The following is a 21,499-nucleotide window of genomic DNA, read 5'->3' on the forward strand; positions in this document are numbered from 1 at the left end:
TCCTTACGAAAAGGACAGTCTTACAAAGTGTTTTTGCGTCTTTATTACCTTTTGAATAACGTAGAAAAAGAGAACTTATTCTTCTTTGGTAAGTCTCCCTGTTTCAAATACTCCGAGCTGGGGTTGAGGAATGTATATAAAGCTTCGCTTTGGTTCAGTCGGTCGTCTTCTAAAACAAACTGGAAACCACAATACAACTATTAGAGGTGTTCTGTTGGTGTAAAAAGGCCATATTCAAGCAATGAAGGCGTTTTCAGGCTACGATCCCCAAAAATCTTCTAAATATATAAAAGGAGACACTGACTGACTGACATATCAACCCAAAGCCTAAACGGCTAAACGTAGGCACTTGAAATTTGGAAGGGACGTAGCTTAGGTACCGTAGAGGTGCACTAAGAAGGGAATTCCCGGAATTCCCACGGGAACGGGAATTAACGGGAAAATCCTTCTGTATAAAAAATCTAAACCGCTTAAGTTAAACGCTTGAAATTTGGCATGCAGGTACCTTAGTTAACTTAAAGCTTAGTTGCAACAGGATATTGCAAAATTCCCACGGAAACGGGAGTTAGCGGGAAGAAACATTTGTATGAAAAAATCGAAACCGCGTAAGATAGATGTTTTCAATCTAGCATGCATGCATACTTTAGTAAATATAAAGTTTAGTTATGGCTGTATTTTAAAAAATGGGAGTTAGCGGGAAAAAAAATGTATGAAAAAATCTAAACTACATAAGTTAGATGCTTGAAATTTGATATGCACTCCCACACACACAAAGATCTCTCTTTTATAACACGCCACGCGGACGAAGCCGCGGGCAAAAGCTAGTAATATATATCGCGCTGTCGAGATTCTCATTACTCGGCTACGTAATTATTCAAAAATACAATGTAATGGCAGGATAAGAAAGAAAAAAGACACATTGACACGATTCATCTAAAAAACAATATTTCTTTTTGACTGTTGTCGACATTGTGCACTCATTTTAATATCCGCAAATTTCATTTTTAGATGAAATGCAACAATGTGAGCTTTCTTTAATCCCCTCCAAAAAAGTCATGAATTTTGCCATGGAAAATTCCCCTTGATATCAATTCAGAATCATGGTCTGAATCTTCCCTCAAAGTTTTCATTACGATGTCACTAACATCCTGTATATGAGAGATAAACTATGTCCAACAACTTACTTCTAAATATTTCTGTATCAAAATTTTGGCCTTTTCTAGTGAGTTTTTATCATTTTTCCCGAATAGGAATTTGAACGAGTTGGACGGCAGCTCCAAGTTTTTCAGCTCTGCACACATAGGCCGCAGTTTTCTATGTAGCTCCTGAAAAACACGAAATCAGAAATCAGAATCATTTATTCAACGTAATTATCATGGATAAACTTGTTGAAGGTCAATTTAACATTTTTGAATTTACGTCATTTCGCAAGGTCGTATGGCTGAGGAGAAGAAATGACAAGAAACTGCAACAGCAACACGTGAAGGGTTATTACTTCTGATTAAGACGAAAAGGCCCAATTATCGAAACGTCAAATAGGCCAGTTTCCAACTAGTTCTACTGCTTCTCAAATCCCATAGCCACTTTACCGGTAATGACGTTTTAATTAGTGATGTGCCGGATCGTTAAAAATAAAAAAAAAAGATTAAAGTTTTAGTTATTTCATTATTATAAAAGTGATATTTTATCTTGCTTTCATTATAAAGATGTATCTATCTAATTTTTTGCAATATAAAGGTGCCAAATATTTGATTTTAAGAAATAAAAACAATCTGAGTGGAATTTTATAGTTTTTTATTTAATAATTCTACTTAATCACCTGAAAAAGATCCGTAAAAGATCCGCGTGAAAAGTAACGGACACGGATACGAATACGGATTTTTCTTTTATCTCGGATATCCGCGGATACGGATACGGATATTCGGAACATCACTAGTTTTAATGTATTATCACGGAGCTCCGTGGGTCGTAAAGCTTGCGGACGAGTGGAGTGCAAATATGAAGTACGCTCATACATGCATGGCGCGCGCGCGCTCACTTGGCCCTTCCAACCTTTTTCATCTATTCCGTGATACAAACCGCACATCTAGTTCTTTAAGGTCATAAATGTATTTTTTTAAATTTTACAGTAGAGCGCTTTAACGATTTTTACATACATACATACATAAACTCACGCCTATTTCCCACCGGGGTAAGCAGAGACTATAGAATTCCATTTGCTTCGATCCTGACACACTTCTCTTGCTTCCTCCACATTCATGAATCGCTTCATACACGCACGCCGGTTCAGAGTAGTTCGTATTGAACCTTTTCTAAGGACATCTCCAATTTGGTCATCGTAAGTCCTTCTCGGTCTTCCTTTGCCAGCCCTACCATCAACTTTACGATTTTCGTTTTGCCATATCTACGTTAATTACTAAGTTAATTCAATTTCAGATTTTTTGGCATTTATGACTTTTAAGAACTATATGTGCGAAACAGTGAAACAACTCTCCGTGATTCGTTCGGGTTATATTTATGTGCCGGGTACCTGGAACTCGTTAAGCGTCCGCAGCAGCACCCAGCCGGTGGAGATGTGCTCGGGCCGCTCGTCGGCGCCGCCAGGGGGCGCGGGGGACTCCGCCATGTGCACCACGATCACGAACTGCGGAGGCTTCGACTCCTCTATCACCTGCAGCAAGACGTTATCATCACTACATAGTATAAAACAAAGTCGCTTTTTCTGTCCCTATATCCCTATGTACGGTCACGAGCATTAATATGTATACACTTTGGTACCATGTCACATTAACTTTTTTGACAAATTGAACTGTAAATTTTACTAAATGTCAAATATGTTAGTGCGACAGAGTCCTAAAGTGGGTACATTATATTGCTCATGACTGTACGCTTAAATCTTTAAAACTACGCAACAGATTTTGATGCGGTTTATTTTAATAGATAGAGTGATTCAAGAGGAAGGTTTATATGTATAATAACATCCATTAAATAGTGGAGATATGCTGTTTGAGGTTTTTAATGTGATGTCGTAATCGTCTTTCTTAGTTTCTGTTACACTATTTATTTCACGGTCGGTCCCTTATTGACAATTGGCAGGCTAATGGCGCACTGCGGAAAGTTAGAGCACGCATCGCTATTTGTGCACTAACTTTTCGTCCAACTTTTTGAGCGTTTGTGTTCAATCTAAAAAGCATAGGGCTGGCAGAGGCAGACTTAGAAGAGATGTTCTTGGAAAAGGTTTAGTACGTTCTACTCTGAACCGGCGTGCGTGTATGATACGATTGATGAATGTGGAGGAAGGAAGAGAAGTGTGTTAGGTACGAAGCAAATGGAATTTCATAGCCTCTGCTTACCCCGGTGGGAAATAGGCGTTAATGTATATATGTCTGTGTGTATGTCTATGTGTATGTATGTCTATGTGTATATCTGTGTGTATGTCTGTGTGTATGTCTGTATGTATGTATGTGTGTATGTCTGTACGTATGTCTGTGTGTATGTCTGTGTGTATATCTGTGTGTATGTCTGTAAGTATGTCTGTGTGTATATATGTTTGTATGTATGACTGGGTGTATGTCTGTGTGTATGTCTGTATGTACGTCTGTGTGTATGTCTGTGTATGTCTGTGTATGTCTGTGTATGTCTGTATGTATGTATGTATGTCTGTGTGTATGTCTGTATGTATGTCTGTGTGTATGTCTGTGTGTATGTCTGTATGTATATCTGTGTGTATGTCTGTAAGTATGTCTGTGTGTATGCCTGTAAGTATGTCTGTGTGTATATCTGTATGTATGTCTGTACGTATGTCTGTGTGTATGTCTGTAAGTATGTCTGTGTGTATATCTGTGTGTATGTCTGTAAGTATGTCTGTGTGTATGTATGTTTGTATGTATGTATGTTTGTATGTATGACTGGGTGTATGTCTGTATGTACGTCTGTGTGTATGTCTGTATGTATGTCTGTGTGTATGTCTGTGTGTATATCTGTGTGTATGTCTGTAAGTATGTCTGTGTGTATATATGTTTGTATGTATGACTGGGTGTATGTCTGTGTGTATGTCTGTATGTACGTCTGTGTGTATGTCTGTGTATGTCTGTGTATGTCTGTGTATGTCTGTGTATGTCTGTGTATGTCTGTATGTATGTATGTATGTCTGTGTGTATGTCTGTATGTATGTCTGTGTGTATGTCTGTATGTATATCTGTGTGTATGTCTGTAAGTATGTCTGTGTGTATGCCTGTAAGTATGTCTGTGTGTATATCTGTATGTATGTCTGTACGTATGTCTGTGTGTATGTCTGTAAGTATGTCTGTGTGTATGTATGTTTGTATGTATGTATGTTTGTATGTATGACTGGGTGTATGTCTGTGTGTATGTCTGTATGTACGTCTGTGTGTATGTCTGTATGTATGTATGTATGTCTGTGTGTATGTCTGTGTGTATGTCTGTGTGTATGTCTGAATGTGTTCAATCTACGGCAGCTGTTTACCAATGGGTATATGTAGTTACCTCAGCGCTGTGAACAGTGGCGCGCCAGCGGCCGAGGTGGTCGGCCCACGTGTCTGTCCGCGCCAGGTGCGCCTCTAACCTCATCTGCTCGCCCGCTAAGCGATCTACCTCGTTGGCTAGCATCGCCAGCGCTGGGGACTCCGGCTTCAGCGACGCGCGGAGGGCTGCTAACGCCTAAATGAACAGAAACAATAAAAAAATAGTTTCAACGCAGGACTGATTCGTAGAAAATACTTATCCGTAATTTTATCCCAGAATACGATTATTTATCAACACTTTGGAGCGATAACTCGCGAGAAGCGGCACAATAAACTCCTGACAGTTTCATAGACCTAATCAAAAACGGTAAGGGCAAAACAATATACTTTTAAAAGGAATTCATATGAAACCATGTTGCGGGTCTGTGCCCAATCAGGGGCCTCTAAGGACCGAAAATTTCCACTAAACATTTTATTCTCAAAAAGTTACTCATCCAAACGGACCCCAAATTCTTGTGTGCTTACGACCCCCAGAATAGTTTAACCCTGTCACGGGCAGACGCCATGGGTCATTGATGGTTCATAATAGATGGTGTGGGTATTTGTAAATAATATGATTGTCGGTAGTTACTTGTGTGGAATAAATCAGTCGTCATCCTAGCACTGGTGTTTTAATACATACCTACATACTCGACATGGCGCAGTCGGGTCAGAACTAAATTCCGTGGTATAAAAGTAAAGTAATACAGATCAAGTGAACTAAAAAAAAAAAAAAAGTGAAAATCGTTAATAGGAATGTGTAGATGAATACATAATTTTTAAAGATAATACCGCAAAGCAATGGAATCTACTTTGCCACCACCACCGCCGTTTTCATATGTGAATAATTTAGAAAATGTAACCTCGGGAAATGTGTCCAAAGATTGGATGAAATGGAAATCTGCATTTTTAATTTATTATGAGGCGTGTGAACTTGCTAATAAAGGACCAAAAGTGCAAATAAATATATTTTTACACATAGTTGGAGAACAGTGTCGGGAGGTATACGAACAATTTAGTGAAAAATTTTCGGACTTAAAAACGTTAATAAGTAAATTTGATAATTTTTTTTTGTTAAAAAAGAATATAACTGTGATCCGTCATCGATTTTTCACTCGCGATCAGCAAAATGGAGAATCTATAGAACAATATGCATTCGAGTTAAAGAAATTGGCTGCTAACTGTGAGTTCGGTACTTTGTGTGACGATCTGGTACGAGACAGATTGATATGTGGCATACATGAAAACGCTATGCGAGAACGCTTACTGCGTGAACCAGATTTGACTTTAAAAAAATCGGTGGACTTATGTAACATCGCACAAATGTCTAAAGTTCAAGCAGGAGTGATAAAAAAGGATTTTGTAGAACACAACGCATATACTGTAGACAGTAGAAATGTAGACGGGTATGGAACAGAAGAAAATGAAGACTACAGAATGTACTGGGTATCCCGCCGTGGAGCTGGCTCGAGCCGGGGCGGTCGAGGAGCAGCGCGCGCGCATCGGCCGCCGCCGCCGCCGTCTCGCTCGCCTGCCTATCCCGCGAGTACCGCGCACACCCGGTCAGCTGTTTATCGTACGCCTATGCAGCCGCGGTCAACGTACAATTATAATAATAAACAACAACACGAGGTGAAACGTAATGGTGTACGATCTATCTGTGAGAGGTGCGGTATGAGTCATAAATATAACGGTTGTCCGGCATACGGTAAAAGATGTCTAAAATGTAATAATCTGAATCATTTTTCAAGAGTGTGCAATGTATACGAGGTGCAGGAGGATAACTTCGCCGATCAGGTAATCCATTATGTTAATCAACCTTACAATAACTGGTGTGTGAGATTGTCAATAAACAATACGGAGGTATCGTTTAAAATTGATACGGGTGCAGATACAAATGTCTTGCCTCGTAGTTATTTACAAAAAATTGGTATTGACGAAGATGATCTCATCAAGACATCTATTCGACTGCGAGGGTATTCGGGTGGTGATATTAAAGTTATTGGTAAATGCAATTTAAAAATAAAATATAAAGACTTAGATTACATTTTGGATTTTATCATAGCAGATGTGACTTCTCCTCCAATATTGGGATGTCATTCCTGTCAAGAACTAAATTTAATTAAATTAACGTTGGCAGTAAAAAGTGAAATAGAAAACAGTGAAAATAAAAAGAAAATATTAAAAGAGTATGCGGATATTTTTGAAGGTGTAGGTTGTTTGCCAGGTGAATATAAGATTGGACTTGACGAAACAGTTCGTCCTGTAGTACATGCGCCACGAAAATTACCATTGGCTATTAAAGACAGCTTAAACAAAAAGTTACAGGATATGGAGAAGCAGGGGATTATTTCGAAAGTGGAAGGGCCGAGCGACTGGGTGAATAGCATGACGGTGGTACGAAAGCCAAATGGGGATCTAAGAATTTGTTTAGATCCGAAAGATCTAAACAAAGCTATAAAGCGAGAACATTTTCATTTGCCAACAATAGATGAAATTACTGCTAATCTGGCAGGATCCAAATATTTTAGTACATTGGATGCAAAAAATGGTTTCTGGCAACTAAAATTACACACCGACAGCACTAACTTGTGTACTTTCAACACTGCGTTTGGAAGGTATAAATTTTTACGTTTGCCATATGGTATAAAATCAGCCTCAGAAGTGTTTCATAAAAAAATGTATGAGCATTTCGATGATTTGGAAGGAGTATGTTTGTTTGTAGATGACTTGTTGGTGTATGGGAAAACAAAACAGGAACATGATTACAGACTAAAAAGAGTTTTGGACCGATGTAGAACAAAAAATTTGAAATTAAATAAAGAAAAATGCAAGTTTGCATTGAAAGAAATTAAGTACCTTGGTCATAAAATTACACAGAATGGGATTTATCCAGATGAGTCACACACATCAGCTATAAAAAATATGAAGGTTCCAGAATCCAGCAAAGAATTAGAAAGATTCCTAGGTCTTGTTAATTATGTTGGTAGGTTTGTGCCTAATTTAGCAGAGAAAACGCACACATTAAGAGACTTAATAAAAAAGGACGTAGAATGGCATTGGACAGCAGACCATCAGAAATCATTCGAAAATTTACAAAAATGTCTTACAACAGTACCAGTATTACAATATTATGTTGTAGAAAAACCGGTAGTACTGTCGGTCGATGCCAGTAAAAATGGATTGGGTGCATGTTTACTGCAGGATAATTTACCCGTCAGCTACGCGTCAAGGTCACTGACAAATGCAGAACAAAACTACGCGCAAATAGAAAAGGAGTTATTGGCCTGTGTATTCGCATGCGAAAAGTTTTATTCTTACATTTATGGCAAATCAGATGTCATCATAGAAACAGATCATAAACCACTAATAAATATTATTAGTAAACCTATAGCCTGTGCACCAGCTAGATTACAAAGGATGCTATTACGATTACAGCTTTACTCATTTAAATTAGTATACAAGCCGGGCAAGTATTTGTTTATTGCGGACGCGCTATCAAGGGCCCCGGAACCGGTTTGTTATCGCGATCCCGAGACGCGTGATCACTTCGATGCGCTGGCGCAAGTGTGTGCTGTTACTACGTGCAATCCTCTCACTGATACACACTTTGTACATTTACAAAAGTGTACGCAGAATGATAATCAACTTCAGATGGTTATAACATACATAGATAAGGGATGGCCCGAACATAAAAATTTATTACCAGATGAGGTGACTGCCTATTGGTCATATAAAGATGAGCTAACTAAATCATATGGCTTAGTATGGAGAGGTAGTCGAGTTGTTATTCCAAAAGCAATGCGTTCTGAAATGCTGAAGAAAGTACATGTAGGACATTTGGGTTTAGAAAAGTGTAAGTTACGAGTGAGAGAATGCATGTTTTGGCCAAATATTAATAGTCAATTAGAAGATTACATAAGTAAGTGCCAAGCGTGCATAACTTTTAAAAATGCGAACGCAAAGGAGAAAATGATTCCACATGATATACCAAACAGAGCATGGTCGAAGGTTGGTACAGATACTTTTCATTACAAAGGCGAAAAGTATTTAATAGTAATAGACTACTACAGCAAATTTATCGAAGTTGTAAAACTGCATTCTTTACGTAGTGAAGACGTCATTGATCAGATGAAAGTCATATTTTCAAGACAAGGCATTCCAGACATAGTAATGTCAGATAACGGCCCGGAATATTGTTCTGAACATTTTAAACAATTCTCAAAACAGTGGAACTTTATGCATGTTACGTCATCACCGCGATACGCGCAATCAAACGGACAAGTTGAGAGGGCGATTCAAACTATTAAAAATATAATGAAAAAGACACAACATGATAATACTGACTTCAGACTAGCGTTGCTGTTATACGAAAATACACCTATCAGCAGGGATATACCTTCTCCTGCAGAGTTGTTGAATAATAGAAAAATGAGAACTATAATACCTTGTAATCCAAAAATGTTAAAACCTAAAATTCACAAAAATATAAGATTACATTTAGATAATCGCCAGCAAAAACAGAAGAAATATTATGATAAAGGAGCAATGGATATGCTGCCTCTAAGTATAGGTCAACAAGTGCGAGTCAGAGTAAATAAGCAGTGGGTAAGGGCGATAGTAAATGGACTGGTCGGAAAACGTTCATATTTGGTGAAGCTAGTGGACGGTGGAACACTAGTTCGAAATCGTAGACATCTTAATATTGATAGGGGACAATATATAAATAAACAAAATTGTACAGAAAGAGATAATGTATTGCCATACGATGATATCACTGTCCCGGATGAGGAACCAACATACAGTACCGGTGGTCGTTTACAATCTCCATCCGGTAGTAATAATAATAATATACCATTGTCAAGTGTATCTCAACCTCAATTTTCACGTTCTGGCAGGACACTGAGACAACCTGATCGGTGGGGCTATTCGGCGTTTTGAGTCTGCAAAAGAAAACAATGTTATTAGTAGAAACATGAAATAAATTAAGGTGTAAGTAACAAATAGTAAAAATATATATATATATATTTACAAAATAAATGGAACAAATTAAAATGATATATATTATACATATAAAATAAGAATTACGTAGGTACTTACCTTTAAGATGTACACTAAAGTTGAAGTTGATTTGTTGTTTTTTTTAAATATAGGAAATTAATTTAAAATGTATTTTGTTCAAAGAGTAATTATTTATTAGCCATCTACAGAACAGATAAAAAATAAAACTATAATCACTTAATTAGCAGTGGATAAAAAAGTAGATTATGTATCCTACATGAAATTTACATATACTATGTAGATGTAGTATGTATTGTTTAAATATAACAAATATGAATCATAAAAAAAAACAACATACCGATAGTATCATTGAATGATTACTATTTGATTAACTAGATATAAGTTTAACACTTTAATTATAAAAGTATCTTAACAATACTTTTCCAGTATCAGTAAAGAATAAATTCATAACCAGATTCATGCAATATTATAAAATATAATACATGTACCTCCTTATAAAATGTATAAGGTTTCAGGTACCTATCGGTCTAATAATATATTGATTTTGTGATGATTTATTGATATTAAACTTTAAAATTATATAAAGGAAAGTCAACAATAAAAAAAAAAAAGCATGTTATACATTAAGCTCTGTTAATTTAATTTTAATTTATAAAGGGGGTTGTGGGTATTTGTAAATAATATGATTGTCGGTAGTTACTTGTGTGGAATAAATCAGTCGTCATCCTAGCACTGGTGTTTTAATACATACCTACATACTCGACAGATGGAATCGGAACGTCATTAGACTTTCTGTCCTTGAAAGTGTAAGAGAGCCGTGAAGCCATGGTACCTGGATCTTGTTATTGTGTCTCTCCTGGAGCTGGTCGAGCTTCCTCCTCGCGTAGGTGGAGTGGTCAGCGAGGTGTAAAGCCCCGCCAGCGCTCTCTGCTGATGACGCAGACTCGTTGGACAGCTGCCGGTCTTCTATCGGCGACCTGTCGTTAATTTGCTCTGAAATAATACCAAGAGTTAATAATGTACATACATACATACATAAACTCACGCCTATTTCCCACCGGGGTAAGCAGAGACTATAGAATTCCATTTGCTTCGATCCTGACACACTTCTCTTGCTTCCTCCACATTCATCAATCGCTTCATACACGCACGCCGGTTCAGAGTAGATCGTAAACCTTAATTAATAATGTAATTATAATAATCATGTATGTCAGGAAAACCACGAAGCCTAAAAAGTCCATATTGCAACAATTCGTCTAAAAAAATTGGTTCGTTAACGACGAAGTTATCCGCGAACAAACATAAAAAAAATATACGGTCGAATTGAGAACCTCCTTTGAACCTTTTTTGAAGTCGGTAAAAAGCAACATTGCAATTTGACATGATAAAAGTGAATGCGCAATCAAGAGCCGTGAAAGCCCAGTTTGTAGAACGCTTGACTCTCACTTTAAGATCGCAAGTTCGAATCCCAGCATCGAATTCATGTTTGGATCATAAATGATTACTACGTGGTCAGCGGTGAAGGAAAACATCCGAAGCACGGATCATCTTACTTTCGGACAATCAGGTAATCAGTCTGTAATGTCCTAACCAAATTAGGGATCACAAAGTGATTTTGGGTCCAATAGAAAGCTCGGTGAGGCGTGTGTACTTAGTTCGTCTTCCGATGGACGGATGTCAGACGATCCTAAATGAAGCTTACAATAAAAGTTCACTCACCTTTGCTATTAGCCTCTTCTGTGGCGAGTTCTGCTATTAAAGCAGTGTACTGTTCGCTCATGAGGAAGGAATGGTAATATTTCTCTTGTATCGTGTCCACCACCGTCTCTTGGACTTCATAAAACACTTCTGGCCCTTTATCGCCTAGGAGGAATGCTTCCATTCTTTTTCTGGTGTCCTGTAACAATAATGTACAAATCATTCACCGATACATAAAATCATCTATAAAACATTTCATCATCACTAATTTAAAAGCCACGCTCTTGTCGGTGTAGCATTCTCCATTCTTGTCTATCAAAGACCAATTCCTTCACCTCCTTATAAGACACGACGTTCGCCTTCTCTTTAATCTATTCCATGTAAGCTCTTTTTGGTCTTCCCTTTCCTCTCTTTCCTTGTAGCTTCCATTCTATGATGTTTTTAATAAATTCGTCGTGTCTTATTAAGTGTCCAATCACCTCTTATAAATCTCATTTACCGCCTTAATAAAAATAATAAACAAGTGGTGAATGTGTGTATAAGTTGCGGCCGCGGCGCTAATATTGCTGATACCGCGCAGTATCATTCCGACTTGTCAAGTAGTTCCGTAGGCTTTTTTCGTGGACTAGTAAGAGGTGTTAAGAATCATCATAGAGGCTCGCCTGTATACACGAAGGTAAGAGGGGGGAGGGGGTGTATAGTATATACACAAAGCTACAAATACTCACATTCGCTAAGCTCAGAGCCAAGCTAATGATATACAAAGCGTACGTTAGGTCGCGGCTAACGTACGCAGCGCCGGCGTGGTACGGCCTCACGGCCGAACGCGAAAGAAAGAAGATCAGAGCCTAGGAGAACCTGAGCCTTCGAACAGCGGTGGGAGCCATCCGCTACCTTAGAAACTCGACGATATACCGGGACCTGAGCTGGAAGGGAATCGACGAGTTCGTAAAAGGACTAGCGGAAAGCATGTTCGACCGCACTCTCCTCCTGGGAGCACTTGACAGCAATCGCACCGCACCACACCAGGCCGCCTGATGACCCCACCGCGCCTCCTCCGAGAAGGAAGCGCCCCCATCGTTACCCGAGGGACCTCCTCTCGCCCGGGAAGAGGGAGCCAGGGCAACAGAAGAAACCTGAAGACACAGTAGAAGAAGACCAGCCCGCGCCTAAACGCAGGCGGCTCACTGGGCCTCCCCCAACGGGGTCTCACCCGGTGGGCTAGACCGCGAAGGCGGGGCCAACACCAAGGGACCCTTCCGTAGTCGCGGAAGGCGAGGAGTGCCACCTTAAGGGGCTGAAGCCCCAGAAGGTTTCCCCACATAAATATGTGTGAGATGACAGACGACCTCACATTCGCTAAGGAGTTAATCTAAAAAAGTGTCCGAACCGTGTTGTAAATTCGTATACATTATGTAGATAGTATAAGTTCGTTCCCTGAAATTAAGATGTTGTGGCTGTTGAAATAAATATCGGTTGTCATAAGACGCCGTGGCTTGTGACAAATGTGACGAAACGTCGCGGGCACTTTTTTTACAAAGACTGATTGTTATAAGAGGTCTATGATATTACCTTATCGACTTTTATCTCTGCGCTGGGCGACCGTATGTATGTGTAGAATATCTCGGCCCCGAGCTGGTGCCAGCTGCTTCGGGGACTGTGTCGGAGCTCCTCCACAGCCGTCCAGAACCCCACAAGACCAGGTGAACACAGCGTCTCCAAGAACATCGATAGGTAACGCCGGCCAGTCACACTCTCCATTACCTTGTGAAGAGGTAGAGTCTGAAAACGAAACTTTTTATGACTGACTATGGAACCTGTTTCACCTTGTTACATAGGAGCTATCCCAGTACTTTTTTTTTATTGAAGTATTGTAAATGTAACTTTCCAAAGTTAGCATAGTTATACTTAAGGTTTGTTTTATAAACATTTGATAGTATATACAAATACAATATTTTTTTCTTCTTGTATCGTTTCTAAAAGGCAATAGCCGCCGATGAAATGTTATTCAATCTAAGATTGTTATTTCGCTGACAATGTCGCGACATGTACTGATTATAATATGTGAATAAAGAACTTAAAAAAAGAACTTATTTTAAACTTGTTTGACTAGAATTACTACTTAAGACTTCGACGTCGATTACTTCTAACTCAGTTCCAGATAAACTGGCAAAATGACACAGCCGAGCTGGGAGGTTCAAAAGGCCACATGGAAGAAATTCATTTCTTTCTATCGTGTGGGTTGTAAGGTGGACTACCAACCCCATAAACCCTGGTGTCAGGGTTACTATTGAGCCGCCAAAGGCCCCTGACATGGCGCATGTAACGACTACTTACTTACATCAGTGAGTAGTAACCGGGACCAACGGCTTAACGTGCCTTACGAAGCACGGATCATATTACTTTCGGACAATCAGGTGATCAGCCTGTAATGTCCTAACCAAACTAGGGACCACAAAGTAATTTTTGTGATATGTCCCCACCGGGAATCGAACCCAGGACCTCCGGATCGTGAGCCCAGCGCTCAACCACTGGACCACGGAGGTCGAAATGCACCTAAAAAGTAATATTGCAATTTGACATAGGCACATATAAAAGTAAGTGCGCAATGGACACTAATGTTGAATAGGGAATTTGTTCTTTTAGGTAAATTGCTTTGATGTGGCCTTTTTAACCCCCTGGTAACCGGTAGCCTAACAGTGCAGGCAGGACGTGGCTATGAGAAGACTAGATAGTCTTCAAGAGAAGAGAACTTGTAGTCACATTATTACATAGTACTTAAAGTAGCAAGATGCATTTGAAGGGGACATGCAAAACATCTCCCTGGAGAAAGAACTGAAAGTGGAAGAAAAGATAGAGCACTTTGCACAGCAGTGAGTCAAAGTTGTCTAGAAAAGAGGGCATATATACCTTGCTATTAGACTCGACAGTCGGGAACGCGCCGTCCCAACCTAACTTCCTCAACGCCGCTTCACACTCCGCCTTAGCAATCGTCAGCTGAGCAATATACTTCTTCAACTTCTTAGCATCAGCTATCTGCTGTCTACTAATATTATGCTGCATCCCTGTCTTCTCTACCGCGTCTATATCAATCCCTTTCGCCCGTTTCATATTCTGAAGTGTGGTGGCCTGCATAATCTGAGTCACTATGTCATATCTGAAATTAGAATTTCATTGCTACGAAATGGTTTCAATGGACTATGGAATCACGACATCGCGTGATTGTCTTCAATAAGGAATATTCAATGATTTGTACGTTTACGTAAAAATTATACGTGTATTGATTGGTTATGGAATATTTTATTTTTTCAAATGTCAAGTTTAAGGATTTGTGGTTTGAATTCGAAACATCATAAAGATAGAAATTTTATAATCATTGACAACATCGTGTTCCTTGATTTGATTGCTATTCATCATCCCCCTTAGCATTATCCCGTTTTTCACAGGGTCCGCTTACCTAACCTGACGATTTGACAGATCCGGTTTTTTATAGAAGCAACTGCCTGTCTGACCTTCCAACCCGCAAAGGGAAAACCAGCCCAATACAGGTTAGGTCACATGCGTCCGAAAATGTAATGTAATGTATGTTTCTCGGTAATGTGGGTTTCCTCACAATGTGTTCCTTCGCCGCTGAGCAAGTGATAATCATTTAAGATCCAAACATGAATTCGACAATCATTGGTTAAGGCCTGTGCTGGATTCGAACCTGCGACCTCAAAGTGAAACGCAAGCGTTCTACCAACTGGGCAACCATGACTTAAAACGATTTGATGTGGTCGTAACATGTATTATTATTCTGTTCATCCCTGGTCAGTATCTCACACCTTCACACACATCCACCACACCCAATCCACACTTTTTATTCATAATATGTCAACAGCCGGGACCGACGATGTTACGTACAAAATATCTTAAAATTCTTAACTGGTTTTCGACTAGTCAGACTTCAAATATGTGAAAGTGTCGGATGTTTACTGACCGTAACCGTTTCAGCGTGTCGACATTGTTACAGCTGTTGATAAGTCGAATGTAATCCTCGAACGTCTTCGCGTACTCGTGGGTCCGAACGTGCATCGCATCTACTTCCTTCTGCGCCTCCAAGTATTGGATGATCTTCTGGTTGATGTAGTCTGGCTCTGTTACTAAGTCTATCGCTGGTTGGAGCACTGTAAGGATAGTCGGGAAAAAAGTCAAAAAGGTTTTATCTCTGTGTCTCTTAGGAATAACAATCCCTGAACAGCATGGTGTAGTGCTGTAATGGTGTTCTTTTGTAAAGTGATGATTTGATCATCATTAAACGCTGTAAACTATGAGGCTGGCATAACCACCAAGAGTCTCAATAAAAATTTGATATAAATAAAGAAAAACTAAGTATCCACGTTTTCTGTTAGACAGACTGTGTTTTGTTTCATGGTAATTGAAATGTCAGTTTTTGAATAAAGATTGTTTCATTTGATGACCCCAAAACGTATTTTTATGCCGTTGAAAAAATCCATCCAGACCGATGCGTCAAGGTCACATCGAGATTGGGATAATCGACGATATTTTACTAGCTCAAGATCGTGGTTACCATGGTTACGCCCCACCAATTTGCTTATTAGACTACACGGTCCCGATCGGCAAGCCCGTGACCTTGACGCATCGGGCACGATGGATTGACAAGTGTAATTAGCGCTATAGACGAACAATAATTGTTCAGAAATAAATAAACTTAAACTTGAATAGTGATCCTATAAGGGTTCCGTTTGTCTTTTTGACGTTTCCTTTATGTGCTGGGCTTACCCTTCCTTTTGCCACATTTCATAATTCTAGTACAATGGGAGGTAGATACCTATCCCGTAGGTTTTGATACCCCTACGAAATGTATGAAAATAAGACTAAAAATGGCCGTATCTTTAGATCGCGTTGACTTAGAAACTTGACTTTTTTACAGCGTCAAGGAACCGCAGACATTAGTATTAGATGTTAATTTCAACTTGATACCTCCATGCGTTCCCGAAAAAAGGGCCTTGACAGATAGACGAACCACAAAGTGATCCTGTAAGGGTTCCGTTTGTCTTTTTGAGGTTTAGAACCCTAAAAACAGTCAACTAAGCAGGTAGTTAGTTTTTTGGTTTATTGAAACTATTTGAAGTTGATTAGGTACTTTCATTATCACCTATGTCATTGTAGTGATTTCATACATATGGCAGAGCCATAAGTAATCAGAAGACAAATTGTAGGGACTTTTGATAATCCACATACCTGTTGTGTGTATGTGACTAGACTTTTGGGTGGTGCTCAAGGGGCTCTTTGAAATTGTGAATAGACATCCAGTATATTACCTTTACAAGACAAGATCTCCCTCATGAGATGCGAGGCGGGGGTCAGCGAATAGCAGCGCGGCATCAGGAACATGATGATGAGCTCGCTGATCTGCCGCAGGTAGTGCAGCTCCGTCTCACAGGACATCAGGTGGGGAGCCAACGCGAATACTGGGGGCTGGTTTAGTTCCAATCTGGAATGTACATATTATTTCTTATTCACGCCTAAAGCCGCGTACAAAGACGCGCGGAGCGTGGAGCGGGCCGCCGGAAAAACAAACGTATAACGATGTACTGAGCGTTCATGGAGAAGCGTTTTTGTAGCGTCATATACGGCGCGTGACGCAGCGAGCGACGCGACGTGTGATGCTCCAAGAACCACTATGTTACTGAATTGCACGCCCTGCGTGCCGCACCGCCTGATCCCCGCGTGCTTCTGAACGAAGCCTACGTGCAAGCCAGACAAAGAGCGCGCTTCGGCCGCACCATCATCGCACAACTTCTTATTTTATGCTGCGTCTCACTCATACTTTTTGTACGCAAGAATAGAGGCCTTGAACGCGCGCGCCGCTATCACATTAAAGAAACCATAATGTCAAATCAACTAAAAAGATAGGTAGGTATATAACTAAAAAATTAAATGGTATATACATCCAATAATTTAATTAAATTCTAGTCATTTAAGTGAAAGATAATTATAGTATAGATTCCTACAAAAAATTGTGCTTAAAACTTAGTTGGTATACTTTACAGAGTAGATTAATTTATTGTTCCCAAATGTTGAGGAAAAATGAATAGATTGAGTAACTATTTTAGTATACAAATTAAATACTTTTGAGATATAGTCATGTATGAACAATGTATTATACAAACAGTAAAACAATGAAAATGACATCATTAATACAATATTATGACTTATGAGAATACATCACATCTGATACTTACGCACAACTTTGAGCAATTCTAATCCGTTCAAAATGCTGAGTAATTTTGGTGATCATGTCATTAGCTAAGAGCTTCTCAGCGTCAACTTTTAGTAGTCTCTCATAGAGGTTCTGAATGGCACCCCAGACATGCTCCTTGAATTTATCCACAACAGGTTCGGGTTTATGCGAGAGTTCCTTCAGCCATCGAAGCACAAAGTCTCTCAGGATGTTGTCAATCAAAAGCTGCAACTGACTGTCCACTGTACGCCCGAATATCACCGGTAAATGAGTCTTCCTGGTAGAATGGGGCCATGTGCCTTGGTCTTCCTAAAAATGTTTAAAAACAGTATTGCAGCGCCTCTCTACATTCACGTTTGTTATTTTTAATATTTTCTGTAACTTCTTTGTGCTCAATAAAAAATGTTTATCTTGTTTATTAACTTTATTTAAATGGAAAAAAACGAAGTTTCGACGAAAATAATAAACTTCCAAAACTATTTAAATAGATGATACAAACAGCTTCTACATACATCGTTACGTCAATGGTACGTACCTTCAAAGCCTCCTCTAATTGACGAGCTTCTTTTTCCACTCTATCCAGCAAGAACAAAGAAGTTTGATGAGGAGAGGATAGGGCGACATGGCTCCAAAGTGTTAACGCAAACACTGTTGTTATTAGAAAGACACTAAATATTACCAAATAAATCAAGCTCCATGTAAACGGTAAATACCAAATAAAGGCTAAACACACAGGCACTGAGCCTAATATTATCCACTTTATCCTGTTATCCATGTTTGACCACAAAATATTAATGTATCGTTAAACAGTGTAGCTGTAGCAACAATGTGGAGTGGAATTTACTCCATGATACGTCGCAAGTAATCACATATTTTCCAAATTTATTTTAAACTAGTTTGAAACGAATCATTATGATTTTTTATAAATATTTACAAGTTTTTTCTTATCCCGTCCTCCTCGATTGATTGCCCATAAAAGTACGTTTGAAATAGTGGGCACTTGGTGGGCACTTATAAAAAACATTTTAGAAAAACTGTGTGCACCTAAGCTATCTCTTTCTGACATTAGAAACTACCATAAGACATCTCTTTCTCCTACTGAGCACATTTTGTGTTTAGCTGTTGCTTAGTTCTATGCAATGGTTTTTGAACGTACTTGACGTTCATTACTAGAGATGAGCGTATAAAAACTACGAATCTCGATTAAGCGATCTTATAAAACTCGTCTCTGATCAAGGGCTTTTTAGCGGGAAACGGGAACGGGACAGTTGCTTTCTTCATTGAATAATCTAAATAATTAATACGAAGTGGTGTTTTGTGGTTAATGATCGCATTAAGTTAGTCGGAAGACATTCGCGAGTGTTATTACATTGGAGTATTCAATAAACAAAGTGTATCTGCCTATTTTCGCTTCGTGCTAGGAAGCCGCTTCATAGCTCAAAAGTTTATGCGGACTTTTGAGTTAATTCGTTTGGGGTTCGGAGTAGGAGTCTACTCCGAGGGTGGGGGCTTAGGTTTCATCATCATCATTCATCACCTTTCACCATTTCATTAATCATCAAGAAAAAAAAATACGTCAGACATGGCTGTATGGGCATAGTTCCCTTTGCCTTACCCTTCGGGGAAAACCAAACCAAAAAAAAAAAAAAAAAACGTCTCTGATCAAAAATTATATCGATTCAAAGATGTTGTGCTATCTTTACCAATAAATAATAATGGTCTATCTGACAATTTAAAAAAAAAACCTTTCTGTCAAAATGTACCAAATGTACACGTTTGTTGTGGATTTGTGAAAATAATCTACAGTACGAATTTGGTTTGAATACTTATATCGGCGATTTCTGATAACAACGATTAGTAGCTAGATTATTTTAATAGCATTGTGTTTTCAGGCGTGGTAGTGAAGTGAAACAAGATAATGAATATTTACTAATCATAGTAAAGTTAACAACATACTTATAGCAACATGGATAACTTGAGAACAACATACTTGGTTGTTGGTGGTGGAATTGCTGGTGTTACTTGCGTGGAAACCCTTGCCATACTTCATCCTGAAGCATCACTTGTAATCATTACAGCGTCATCACTTGTGAAAAACGTAAGCAACGTGAGTTTCTATGCTAAAACTATTGTGAAATTTGATGTCAATGAAACCGAAGCCAATTCATTGAAGAAAATACATCCGAAACTGGAAATAGTGTATGATTCATTGAAGCATATAGATACTAAAAATAAGTTGGCCACTACCGAATGTGGAACTGTTGTGCAATATGAAGTAATTTGTGTATGCACTGGTGGGATACCAAAACTTATATCAGATTCAAAGAAATCAAAACGAATTTTGGGTATAAGAGATACAGAGTCTGTCCAGGAATTTCAAAAGAGATTGCAATCTGGTAGAAAAATGGTTATTGTTGGAAATGGTGGTATTGCATCAGAAATTGTTCATGCAACTCATGGAATTCAGAAAGTTTGGGTGATAAGAGATGACTACATTTCAGCTACATTCTTAGACCCAGGTGCAGCTGAATTTTTCCAAGATACTTTCAAAAACAAACCTACAGAAGAAGAGAATCCTAAGAAAACAATTTTAAGACGGCATGTTTTTTCTGAGGAGGATACTGTAGTTGCCCTAAATAAAGATTTAAAATCAGCAGCGCTGGGCCCTGACTGGTATAGAAAACTAGAGAGCATAAGAAATGAAAGTGGTGAACAAGAATTGGAAATCATATATAAAGTTGAAATTAAATCTGTAGTAGAAGTCAAAGATAAGGAATACCCTTTAGAAGTTGAACTTTCTAATGGTAGAACAGTAACTTGTGACTTTGTTGTGTCTGCTACTGGAGTAGAACCTACTGTAAACTTCAAATGGGATAAGGCACCTAAAACAGGTCCAGATGGAGGACTAGCTGTAGATGAATATCAAGAAACTTCCATCAGAGATGTGTTTGCTGCTGGAGATGTTGCTCATGCTGCCTGGAGACATTCCCCACATTGGTTCCAGTTGAGGTTGTGGACACAAGCACGCCACATGGCTGCTATGGCAGCCAAAGCCATGTATGCCCGGATAACCAATGAGCAAGTACTACAGGACTTTTGCTTTGAACTCTTTACTCATTGCACAACCCTCTTCGGATACAGAGTGATATTATTAGGAAAATACAATGGCCAAGGCTTGGGAAATGCTTATGAAATCTTACTTCGCACAACACCCCGTCATGAATACATAAAATTTGTATTACAGAATGGCCGTTTGCAAGGTGCAATACTTATAGGGGAAACTGATTTGGAGGAAATGTGTGAGAATTTAATATTAGATCAGATTGATTTGACACCATTTGGTGATGATATTTTAAATCCAGATATTGATATTGATGATTATTTTGATTAACATATAATTTGTTATTGGATAACACTAAAATAATGTTTTATATACCTACCATCATGAAACTAGACGTTAAGTAGTAATTCAAAAACAGTGTTGTTACCATTACAGTTAAATGATTCATTTATTTATGTAATTAATTTATGTGAGAATTATGTTAAAATTTTGAATTATACAATAATTATAAATTATTTATGGTTTTAATCCATTAGTTGTCAGGCTTCCTCAAACAAATACATTTATTACGGAACTCACTATTCCTACCCAAGTTAATAAAAAATAAAATAAATAAGTTCGGGAATGACGGATATCGGATACCTATTGTGCGTAAGCTACCATACCATAGGTACAATTACAGAGCAGACAAACGGCGGACCTACATAAAATCATTCTACCGATATCTCGACTCGGATCACATAAGAATCGCTCTATGCCGTTACCACGAAGTATTTTTTTACATATCCGTCATTCAAATTCAAAAATATCTTTATTCAGTAGGTAACATAGTTACACTTTGAATCGTCAATTTTACATAACGAACGTCTCATCCGCCTAAAACTACTGCAGCTTCTCACAACCTGTATAGCCGGGGAAAAGAAGCTGCAAGAAAAACCTCGGCACAGG

At 38.7% G+C, this 21,499-nt stretch overlaps 2 protein-coding genes across 5 annotated transcripts in view; one reads left to right on the forward strand and one right to left on the reverse strand.

Moving 5' to 3' along the window:
* The window catches only part of LOC126366205 (sorting nexin-25), a 278,282-nt gene extending 259,578 nt beyond the window's left edge, over positions 1-18,704 (reverse strand). For all 4 annotated transcript variants that reach the window (XR_007566317.1, XR_007566318.1, XM_050009215.1 and 1 more), the window contains exons 1-12: positions 18,026-18,704; positions 17,492-17,799; positions 16,568-16,740; positions 15,223-15,409; positions 14,154-14,400; positions 12,816-13,025; positions 11,265-11,442; positions 10,378-10,538; positions 4,507-4,680; positions 2,531-2,671; positions 1,185-1,325; positions 49-179 (exon numbers count right to left, since the gene is read on the reverse strand). Coding sequence is in view for 2 of the 4 variants with exons in the window: in XM_050009215.1 (XP_049865172.1) it covers positions 49-179; positions 1,185-1,325; positions 2,531-2,671; positions 4,507-4,680; positions 10,378-10,538; positions 11,265-11,442; positions 12,816-13,025; positions 14,154-14,400; positions 15,223-15,409; positions 16,568-16,740; positions 17,492-17,799; positions 18,026-18,265 (2,291 nt within the window). In the remaining 2 variants the exon portion in view is untranslated. The remainder of the gene's footprint in view (positions 1-48; positions 180-1,184; positions 1,326-2,530; positions 2,672-4,506; positions 4,681-10,377; positions 10,539-11,264; positions 11,443-12,815; positions 13,026-14,153; positions 14,401-15,222; positions 15,410-16,567; positions 16,741-17,491; positions 17,800-18,025) is intronic.
* Positions 18,705-19,256: 552 nt separating this feature from the next.
* On the forward strand, positions 19,257-21,066 carry LOC126366276 (pyridine nucleotide-disulfide oxidoreductase domain-containing protein 1). Its single transcript, XM_050009353.1, has one exon. The coding sequence runs from the start codon at positions 19,457-19,459 to the stop codon at positions 20,879-20,881; it is 1,425 nt and encodes a 474-aa protein (XP_049865310.1). The 5' UTR covers positions 19,257-19,456; the 3' UTR covers positions 20,882-21,066.
* The last annotated feature ends 433 nt before the right edge of the window (positions 21,067-21,499 follow it).

This window comes from Pectinophora gossypiella, chromosome 4 (genome assembly GCF_024362695.1).
Source record: "Pectinophora gossypiella chromosome 4, ilPecGoss1.1, whole genome shotgun sequence".
In the NCBI taxonomy this organism is placed as follows: Eukaryota; Metazoa; Arthropoda; class Insecta; order Lepidoptera; family Gelechiidae; genus Pectinophora; species Pectinophora gossypiella.